General features: G+C 38.2%; 1 protein-coding gene across 1 annotated transcript; it reads right to left on the bottom strand.

Moving 5' to 3' along the window:
* Window positions 1-1,010: 1,010 nt before the first annotated feature.
* arf6b (ADP-ribosylation factor 6b) lies at window positions 1,011-3,092 on the bottom strand. Its single transcript, XM_053336301.1, has 2 exons — window positions 2,994-3,092; window positions 1,011-2,763 (listed from the first exon to the last, which is right to left on the bottom strand). Exon 2 carries the CDS (start codon window positions 2,078-2,080, stop codon window positions 1,553-1,555), a length of 528 nt encoding a protein of 175 aa, XP_053192276.1. The 5' UTR covers window positions 2,081-2,763; window positions 2,994-3,092; the 3' UTR covers window positions 1,011-1,552.
* Window positions 3,093-11,786: the final 8,694 nt, after the last annotated feature.

Below are 11,786 nucleotides of genomic sequence, written 5' to 3'. Positions count from 1 at the left end.
AAACAACAGGGACTTGCTTTTTAATGCCAGTCCCAGTCAAAAGTAAAGTCAGGAAGTTTCAGCTGACAGCTCAGCATCAACTCAAATGTGGCTTGCGACCAACATGCAACATTCAAAAAGAATTCACAGTTCAGCTGTATATCTTCATTGACCCTCCAACTCTCATGCAAACTATCATGTGGCTCTGTTGTTGTTCCAGAAAGACCAGCAGTCGGACTTCCTGTTTTGTACATTTTCCCCCTTTTACTGGCAAGGGCACTGAGGCCAACGACTTAGTTTGAGAGCTAAGAGAGTTCTTATAAAGATCCAGCCCAATAGCACTAGAAACCAGAGGAATTTAAACACTGTAGACTTGTAAAAAGGCATTTTTTAGTCTTTCTTGTGTTTTCTGACCACGTCACTCTGCTACTTCCATATAAATACATAAAAGGTTTGGAGCATTTACAGACCTACTGTCGAAAAACCAGAGACATAACAGATTTAAAATCACTTTTTTAATAAGACATTACAATGACATTGTTCTGTACATGGTTCCCCTAGTCAAAAGAGGAGTAAGAGCTGCACCACAAGGTGTCTTCAACATTTCACCAGCAAGCAGCTCCCTCTGACTGCACGACAGATGGACTCTGATGGAGGGTTACTGTACTTTCGTACTCATGCTACAGATATAGGCTATCATATAATGTCCCATTACTGAGACTAATCAACTGTGGTATCAGATTGAGAGAGCTCAGAGCTGAACGACATTCCTTTGGAGAGATTGAGTCGACTGACTACGTGTTACCCAAAATTAAAAATGCATCCTGACAAGCATGTTCAAGAGTTACTGGAGGCCTATTTGTTGAATATTCAGCACAATTAAGTATCAAGACATGACACAAAAGGTCAATCAGTTAACTATATAGCCCACATATGGGGGATTGGGAGAGGGATAACAAAACAAGTCTTTTTTTCCCCTCTGATGTCAAGACTGATGACAATGAAATGTGAGCAGTGACAAATCCCCCCCCCCCCCCTTGCAGCAGTCAATACCATTCAGAAGAAACACTTTTCATCACAGTACTGTGTTAAAACAAATGTCAAAGTCCTTCAAAGTAGGTTGCTTGACATTAAAGATCTCACCTTTAAAAGAAAATAACGAGAAAGAAAAAACCAAAAGATCCAAGTTCAATGCAACAAAGATTGAAGACCCTTGAAACCATCTTTAGTCCAATAATGAAGATAAAAACTCCAGCTTCATTAGAAAAATTATATAAAACAGGAAAAACAACAGGCAAAAGCGGTGATCTCTGTGGCTTTAACAATAGGACCAATTCATTCAATATTCATCAAGCAAGCTCCCCTAAAAATGAATGTGATATAGGCCTGCTACACAGTACAAGCAAACTTTAAGCCAGCAAACCCATTTTAAGATAAATTAGTCATGGGGTAAACGCAGTATTAAAAATAAATGGGGGATAATAAACTTTTTCTTAACCATACTCATTTGAGAAGTTATTTGTTATTTGCAACTTTATTATAGTTTTGACCTAAAACAGTCAGCACTCAATCATTAAGATTTGTAATTTGAGGTTAGCCATGTCAAGCCCTCATACAGTCCATCACCTGTGGTCGCACAGGAGGGCTGAACATACCAATTCCTATCTCTGATGCGGGTCAATCCGAGCTTCTCTTGGATTTCATGTGGCTTCATGGCATCCGGAAGGTCTTGCTTATTGGCGAATATCAAGATGATGGCATCCCTCATCTCTCGGTCATTAATGATGCGGTGAAGTTCCTGCCTTGCCTCGTCGATGCGATCCCTGTCCGCGCAATCCACCACGAAAATTAACCCTTGGGTGCCTGTGTAGTAGTGTCGCCACAGGGGACGAATCTTATCTTGGCCTCCAACATCCCACACGTTGAACTTGACGTTTTTGTAGGTGACAGTCTCCACATTGAAGCCGACTGTGGGGATTGTGGTTACTGACTGCCCGAGTTTCAGTTTGTAAAGGATTGTTGTCTTTCCAGCAGCGTCAAGTCCAAGCATTAATATTCTCATCTCCTTGTTTCCAAATATCTTTGAGAGCATTTTCCCCATGTTGAACTCTTGTGCATAAATACTCGGTTCGTAAAGAGAGAAACAGCAACTAGCACACCGATTATTATTTTCACTTGGATTATATCTTCAGTTTGATTATGAGCTTACTTGTGAAAACATGACTCAACGAAGAGCATATGTGTGTGGGGGGAAAAAAGTCAAAAATACACGCTCATTTTAAGTCTAGGAAACAGTACTTGATGGACTTTTTTTTACTTGCGAGTCTGTGCGTCAGGATCCTGTGAGATGCAGGGACATTTATGTTCAGAGTACCACTATGCTTACAGGGCCTATACACACCATGGCACGGTTAGTCTAAAAACTTGGCAGCAGCTGTTGCAGGACGTTCATTGTGTAGCCCAAATCAACATAAAACTGCATCAACAAAACAGACCGTGGCTTATAAAATTCGTTCAGGGCAGATACGGCGTGTATATAAGGCCCAAAAGAAAGCCGCGGGACATGTAAGGTCCCTCTGGTGTTTGTGTCTGGCGGTCCTCCTAGCCGGGTGCGCCCTTCTTCTCTTCAGCACTACCGGGGGAGAAAAGCAGCTTTCTGCAGCTAGTCCATCAAAGCTTCGTGCCGGTTACCTTCACCTCGCTGGGGGGACGTCTTCTGGGGGGAAAATCCTCCGCGATTCAGCAACACTTGTATTCACTCACGAAACTCCACTTCTCGTCCCCCTGAAAGAGATTTAGGAGGAGGGTCAGACATCCCAAATTAGCTGGCTACTGCCCGTGGCTGCTAATGACGGCTAGCATTAGCTAGCTTGTTGCCTCGCAAGCTAACAAGCTAACGGCAGTTAGCTGTAGCAAACTAATCATATTTGGACATAAAATACGTGCGACAGTGACAAAACCTTTGCCTATGCTCTCTCTGAATATAACTGTTAATTGAAATATAAGTCATTTACCTCCTATCTCTCCCCTCCTCTTTGGATAAATACACCCAGCTCTCGTCTTTCTCCTTTAAGCCGAGCTGGTCGGAGTGCTGCTACACCGGAAAGGTGTGGAGCTGCATTAAGCGCCACTTCCTCCCGTCGGCTTCACTCAGCTGCTGCCTCTCACTGTCTGGAGCGAGTCATGAGATCAACTATACCTGATATTAAATAAAACTTCGTTTTCTGACTACTTACTCAGTTATTATTAGATGTAGCAAAACTTGACAGCGATTACTGTGAGACTGTAACTTGAATGGTTTATTCTAACGTTGTTGGTGCCGCTTGGTTTTGTTCTTCTCGGTCATTAATTGTTGCGTTAGCTGAATAGTGAATAGTATAACATTTCTGTCAAGACAATGAAAATATACTGCCTCTTTCAATAACAATTTAATGGCATTAGTTTAGTGAATCTGACTATACAGGCTTATGTAAGGGGTAATGCCACCACCTTGTGGTAGTCAGAGGCTATAGCTGCAGTCAGTCAGCCTCATGTCTGTTAACAGTCACTGAGCATTTTGTCTGTCTTTGCCTTGTCAAACCTCTGGCGATCGATCTCACTTAGCTGATTTGTTAAACTCGGAAATCCTATTTACAAATAAACAAATCATTACCAATTCCGACTCACCCCACACGTTGTTAATGAAGACAAAAGGCATTAGTCCTGCTATGGCTTTATTTTCACGTTTGTTTCAAAGTTTGTTTTCAAAAATAGCCAAAGGCAAACATGGTGCGTTAAAGGAGCCGGCCTAAAATTGGTGCGCTGGAGATGAAAGAAAAAAGAAAGAAAGAAAGATAGATTTTTTAAAAACGGAAGCTGTATTGCGTATTGCTGCCACACCAGAAAAAGAAAAACAACATCAGTATCACACGTTTCACGTTAAACGTGAAGTTTCAGTATCACGTTATAATGTGAAACTTGTCACGTTATGTGATAGTCTACTCATATTTGAATGAGGAAACGGTATAGGATATGTGTAGGATACGTGTCTCGTGTCTCTAGGAGTGCGTCTCATGTTCACAAATTAAGTTGAACTTCATGCTTGGAATAATGACGAGATCTTGTTTTTACAAAGCACAGTGGATGATACTGTGATAAATATGTTACACTGAGAAGGATTTTAAAATGCATGGGGTTGTACGGACGATCGGACTCATTCATTCAAGTGTATACAGAGGGATGAATGAGTCTGTCTGACCCTCTTATGGTAGGGTCATTCATTGATCTGACGGAGGAGGAGTCACCTCAGTCCACAAGCACGTTAAGAAGCGCACAGCAGGTAGTCTTCTTCTGACTCCTTTTATGGTGCGCAGACAAATCTCTCTCCGTAGCGTACGTGGTAGGATGAAATGCATGTACACCGAATGTTTTAACCATGGATCCTCACTTCTGACAGCTTAAAGAAAATATTCACATCAGATAGAGGGTATGTAGCAGCCAGTAAGGTATTAACGACCGACAACGTAATAACGGCCGATAACGTAATATTTTGCCAATTTTATAATGTAACCTAATACGTAATAACATACCAATGGCGTTATTACGTTATTGGCCTGGGGGAAAATCCTTTACAAATGCAATAACTGGAGCCACGTAATAATAGCTATACTAATACCACTTCATTTAAGTTTCATTTATTGGATATGAAGTGTCACTCTCAAGGCCGTAGCCTGGATTTTTCAAATACCGAGGTTAAAAACAAAATTACAAGAAGAAGCCACTTTATGATACATTTGTGCCAGTCTCTGGCTGTGCATTTCTCAGTCATGGTCACTCTTGTGGTCCAGTTCTTTCTAATCATTTCCAATTTTTCAACTTAAATCAACTCCTATTTCAGTATTCTACAACTTATATTTAAAAATTATATATAACTGTAATATATGATTTTCTTTGTTTGTTCTTAAAATGTGGAATGGAGCACGGCCTGCTGGGAAAGGGAGAAAGGGCTCATCCAGAGCGATAGATAGAAAAGCTCTGGGCTGATCCAATGAATGAACAGTTCGCAAAATCGGGTCACTAGAAAACATATTTCTGCCGATTTTCAAGTCACAGTTCACATCTACTGCAGCAAATATTTTTTTCTGGAAGTGAGCACTATATAACTGCGACTTAAAAATCCTCCAGTAATATTTTTTATTTATTTTTATCTATTTATTTATTTTTTTATCTCCAGTAATATCTATACAGTCTATGGTAATATGCTGTTTATAGTTGTGAATTTGTGACGAATCTGCTGACACAGCTTGAGCTATTCGTCATTGCCCGATTTCCGTAGCTGCCATAGCTGCCCGATTAGCTGTACGGTGACAAATATGCACAATCTAAATCTAAATGATTTAGATTTAGCATTTAGATTTAACATTTAACATTTAGATTTAGTTTTAGACATTTAGATTTAGATTTAGACTAAATCCAGCCACCAGCCACATTGATGTGTTTTGTATTATTCAACAATGCTATGCTGAGCAATCTGTAGCTAGGCTATAGCAACGGTCATTATACGGAAATATCAGACCTCCGAAGGCAGCGACTGACAACTCCAGAACTGACGGTATTTCTGCAGCTGCCAGTCAGCTGCCAGTGCAACTGACGGTATTTCAGCACTTGCCAGTCAGCTGCCAGGGCAACTGACGGTATTTCGGCACTTGCCAGTCAGCTGCCAGGGCAACTGACGGTGTTTCAGCACTTGCCAGTCAGCTGCCAGGGCAACTGACGGTGTTTCGGCAGCTGCCAGTCATATGCCAGGGCAACTACTACTACTACTACTACTACTACTAATAATAATATTACATTTAATTTGCATTGCATTTTACATTTCAACAATCTCAAAGTGCCACAGAGCAGAAAATAAAAGAAAAAGAAGAGGTTAAAAGAGAACATATAAAAGACACTTAGCAAAATGCTTTAGTAGCCTAAAAAGATAAGTTTTTAGGTATTACTCTTGTGACCTTGACCCACATTGATTTATAGATTTGCAGTGTGACTGTTGGTGAAAAAAAGGATGTTTTACAGCAGGGGTGATTGTAGGACTAGGATCAGACCTTTAGAGGGGCTCAGCTCCTAATGAGAATTGAATGATATTCAATGCCCTGCAAGTGTTTAAAAAAAAAAGAAAAAGATAATTCAGTGTTTCCCACACAATTTTTAGAGACTATGGTGGGTTTATTCTTTAGTTTTAGGGGTGCTGAGATCAAAATTAGGGGTGTTAGAGCATCCCTAAAAAGAGTCTAAAATAGCTCCTGGTTTACAGAATCCACATTTTATGCCATCTTCAATTCAATGGTTGTGTTGTTTTATGGGATGGTCTTCACTAAAATGACAGACATCTCCATAAATGTTTTAAATGTCGTGTGTCGACATATTTCATTTTGTCATTGAAGTTGAATTTGTAAATATATACCTTTACCTTTAGCCTAATTAAAACAACTAATTAGAGATTTATGAGCCCCCCCCCCCCCTCCCCCCACCACCACCACCTCCAAACCCTGTTAAAAAAAGAATTAAGTAACTTTTACTGAGTACATTTTTAACAAGCTACTAACTTTTAGACCGGTACTTTTACTTGTACTTAAGTAAAATTTCATCAAAGTAGTGCTACTTTTACTTGAGTAAATTATTTCAGTACTCTTTCCACCTCTGCGACTGACCAATCAGAATACAGCATTTAATAGAGCCGTGTAATAATGTATAAATAATAAAAATCAAAAAATAGTCTGTTTAATATACGACACATGACTTATTTTGGCATACAAAGAACCAACTTGTAACCAAAGACTACGCTGTGTAAAATGTGAATTAACTTCTTATTAGTAACTTTGGTAAGTTTCAGATTTCAATTCATAAATAATATCGATGGAGGGGGGCCCAAAAAATGCAGTCTGTCTAGTGTAGTCCATTTATGTAATCCGGCTCTGGGTTTGAATTCAGTATTTCACTGTGAAATAATACAACAAAATGTTGTGAAACCTTGGTATCAGTTTTTCTCTGTAATTTACTTTGTCTGCATTGATTTCACAGTAAATTTTAAATTATAATTATATTCACATTACAGTTAAAGCCTGTAAGTGATAATTTATAAGTATAAGTTCCAATAATTTATTGTGAAATATTACAATTAAATATTGCTGAATCCTGGTAACATGTGTTGCTTACACAGCTTTTTTAGTAGAGGCCAAATTAAACATTATGGGAATCCAGACTGAGTCAGTTCCGAATGTTTGTTAATAGACTTGAGGTCATCTAACTTATGGTAAGAGAACAAGGAAACTCCCTTGAAAGACCAACTGAGCAGTTGCTTAGAAATAAGTGAAAATATGTGATGAGTAGGGGTGTGACGTATGGTGGCCGAGAAGGGTCATAACACATGCAAATGCCAAAACACCTGCAAACTCAGAAAACACCTGCAAACTCAGAAAACACCTGCAAATTCAGAAAACACCTTCAAACTCAGAAAACACCTGCAAACTCAGAAAACACCTGCAAATTCAGAAAACTCAGAAAATTTGCAGGTGTTTTCTGAGTTTGCAGGTGTTTTCTGAGTTTGCAGGTGTTTTCTGAGTTTGAAGGTGTTTTCTGAATTTGCAGGTGTTTTCTGAGTTTGCAAGTGCTTTCTGAATTGGCAGGTGTTTTGGCATTTACAGCAAAGTGTTTTCTGAATATGCAGGTGTTTTGGCATTTGCATGTGTTATGACCCTTCTCGGCCACCGTATTGACGAAATCTCGCGAGACGAAAACGCGACGATATTTCTCGTCGAAGTGAATTTTGTCTCGTGAAGCTATAATTAAGGGGCGCACCAAAAAAAAAAAAAAAAAAGGACCATCGGTTTTCTATCGCTCATTCGCACGTCATGTCTTCTTTTTATAATGTCACGTGTGGATCATTAACCTTGTTACAGCTTCTACCTGCTGAGAAGATCTCAGTCAGAAGTAGCAGATGAGGAGAGGAGCAGTGGTAAATTGACCTCAGACCTCTCTACAGTGAGAGCCTGAAGTAGGAGGAGCACCTATGGAAGCCTAATGATGCCAAAAGTAAAAAACAAATTATAACACAATTTATATGTTGTTCTACTTTTGTGTGTATTTATGTGATACAGGATTTGTGCAATTTACTTTTATTTCTGTTTTTTATTAGCAATATGTTATAATTTTTGATAATTGGATTCTTTATTTAATTTATATTTATATATTTTGTTTCTACTCTTTATAATTTACTTTTTAGTATTTGTGATTGCCTCTAACTTTTATATTTATGGTTGTTATTTCCATAAATACCAAAATCTATAAAATATCTATATGGGGAAACCTCTTACATGCTGCATACTGCATATGATAATTATATGTTTAGAAAGTAGAACTAAAGTGATTCATTACAAGATGATTAGTTAAAACATTTCAATTCAATTTCCATTTTGTGAATTTCAAATAAAAGAACAGTCATTTATTTCCTCATAGAAGTTCTTCAAAATGAATTTAAAATCTCGTCTCGTCTGGATCTCGTGAACCCAGTATCGTGTCTCGTCTCGTCTCGTGAGCTGAGTGTATCGTCACAGCCCTAGTGATGAGTATCTGCATTTTTTGCACAGGACCCCAAGATAGAAACACTTTCTCATTCTGTGCCCACTAGTGCTGTAATTTGCTACTTAGTGACATTAAAGTTTGATTTGATTGGATTTGATATCACGAAGTTTAATTTAGTTTTTTTAGGAATATCTGTATCAACATAAAACCTAATTGTCTATATGAGCTAATTCATTACACTAATAACAGGCATAATTACTCTACCAGATAGGTGGTAAAAGGAAGGTTTACAATGCCAATACCCAAATCTAGTGCAATGAAAAAAACTGAGCCATGTCGAAATGGAATTTGTCATAATAAACTAAACAAAACTAAACTAAAAATATAGGTTAAATAGTATAACTTAGAATTTTACCATTCTCTAATTTTCCATTTTTACAGGCTACTAAAAACTGGACTTGATGTTTACAAATCATTTAACTACTGTGTCTTAAAGTATGGGTTTCATTTTTTAAAATCTATCTTAAAACATTACTGACATGCCCAAATGTGCATAGAAAGAGTTGTTGATCAATGTAAATGTTCCTCTTCTCCATTCCCTCTAAGCCATTTCAGTGCAAGTGATGGGGTACAAAATCTTCTTTTTGTGCAAAAATTAATTCTAATTCTTCCAGTTCATCTGAAGCTATATAAGGTTTCTGACAAATCAAGTTGATATCTTCCAAAGTTTCAGTCTTATTAGTACTCCTTTGTGATCATGTCCTTCAGCATAGACCAACTGTCTCAGGGAGCACAAATGCCAAATTTCATTCTAAAAAAAACCTGCAATTTTAGAAAAAATGACTTTGTCTAACTTAAAATGCTGAAACCTTTTTTCTTTGGTCCAACTTTTCCAAAGGCACAATTACAATGACTGTTTGTACATCATTGTACTCATTGTACATATGAGCATACCAGTTTTATTTTAGGATAAACCTGAAAAAATGTGAACCTCTTTTTCATGCAGCTGTCTCTTTTCCACTTTTATACTTGACTGCATATTATGTCTGTATTTTGGAGGGAAATAGACAACCTTGTTCTCCAATACACACAACGTATTATAATATGATTTAGTTGATTATTAATCAAAAGAAACAAAAGACAATAAGGGGATTGTAATAATAATGCTTGACACAAATAATTTAAGATAAGATAGCCTTTATTGTCATTGTAAACTTACCTACAAAGCAAAATTGGGAGTCCTGCAAATGATAAAAACACAGATTAAAAATAAAAAGACAAAATACAATAACAGAATAGTTTCCAAGGAACAGATTTGATGGCATTTGACTAAAAGAAGAAGTGAGAGTTAATTGTTGTTTTTGAGCTGTGGAGGGCCAAACCCAATTTCCAAGAAAAATTGCACAAGAGTCATACAGAGTATTAATATCTTCTGACTGACTTTCTGTGATATAGGATATGAGAGTTCCAGGAACGGGATGGTGCATCTGATCAAACACAACTAAATCCTGTTTTTGTCATTGTACTATCAGCTTTGACTAGCTGGTCAGAACACGAGGGACTACTACAAGAGTCTGTGCTGGGTCCTCAATATCCAACACACTTTTAATGTCCATTTTTATGTGTAAGAGTATTTTATGCATCTGGCTCCTCTTTGGGTCAAGCTATATCTAGATTACAATTGACCAATCTTCTAATATGGCTTGATAGCAGTGTCATATTTAAACAGCACATGGAGAAACTGGAACAGAAACTTAAAGCGATGGTTTGGCGTAATTTCGACCTAGCGTCATATGCACCATGAGGTCTATCTAAACACCACCTCAGCCGTTTATTTTCATTTGGTCGGAAAATAGTGGAGTTAGAGCCATCAGCCAAATGGCTTAGTACAGGCGCTAACGGGACCACCAGTGTATCTGGTAAATGACCCCACTAATAATGCCTGGATTGTTATCAAACTTCTACAGTAGTACAAATAGGGTCTTTACTCATAAATCGATGCATTGGAAAGTTAGTAAGTACACCAGGAGTTTATTAAAATAACACTTAGCTGATGGCTTTTACTCTGCTGCTACTGCTAAAGCTGTAAACATCGTCAGGGCAACTGACGGTATTTCAGCAGCTGCCAGTCATATGCCAGGGCAACTGATGGTGTTTCAGCACTTGCCAGTCACATCGTCTGGTGTTTCCGACAGCTACCAGTGAGTTGCCATAGTAACTGCCACTGTTTTACCTATATTAAAGCTATGTTTTAATTTCCAATTATTTTTCAGACCCTGATTAGTAGAACACCGGGAGGTCTAGGGCCACAACCCGCTACACCATCTACAGGTACATTAAGTGCGGAATGACATGGTGTGATAGGCTTTAGTTTAGACCTTAAAGCTGTTATAATAATAATAATGATAATAATAATAATAATACATTTAATTTGTATTGCACTTTACATTTCAACAATCTCAAAGTGCTACAGAGCAGAAAATAAAAGAAAAAGAAAAGGTTAAAAGAGAACATATAAAAGACACTTAGCAAAATGCTTTAGTAAAAATATAAGTTTTTAGGTCTCTTTTAAACACATCTGCAGTCTGTGAGGCCCTCAGGTGGTCAGGGAGGGCGTTCCACAGCCTTGGGGCTGCAGAGGAAACACAGAGGCCCGATCACCCATGGTGCGGAGCTTGGCTCTAGGGGCTTGGAGGGTACAGGCATTGAGCATGATGCGTTTACGTGAAAAGGACAGCGTCGGAAATGAGAGAATTGAGTGAATGTAACAGGGGTACTTAAAAGTTTGGTCTTCTTTGGGTCATTTATAGAAAAGTTATTGCTCTTGTGACCTTGACCCACATTGATTTATAGATTTGCAGTGTGACTGTTGGTGAAAAAAAGGATGTTTTACAGCAGGGGCGATTGTAGGACTAGGATCAGACCTTTAGAGGGGCTCAGCTCCTAATGAGAATTGAATGATATTCAATGCCCTGCAAGTGTTTAAAAAAAAGGAAAAAGATAATTCAGTGTTTCCCACACAATTTTTAGAGACTATGGTGGGTTTATTCTTTAGTTTTAGGGGTGCTGAGATCAAAATTAGGGGTGTTAGAGCATCCCTAAAAAGGATCTAAAATAGCTCCTGGTTTACAGAATCCACATTTTATGCCATCTTCAATTCAATGGTTGTGTTGTTTTATGGGATGGTCTTCACTAAAATGACAGACATCTCCATAAATGTTTTAAATGTTGTGTGTCGACATATTTAATTT

Source organism: Scomber japonicus, chromosome 16 (genome assembly GCF_027409825.1).
Source record: "Scomber japonicus isolate fScoJap1 chromosome 16, fScoJap1.pri, whole genome shotgun sequence".
Classification (NCBI taxonomy): domain Eukaryota; kingdom Metazoa; phylum Chordata; class Actinopteri; order Scombriformes; family Scombridae; genus Scomber; species Scomber japonicus.
The sequence above is the reverse complement of the archived record's forward strand: the minus strand, read 5'-3'. Positions and strand labels throughout refer to the sequence as shown.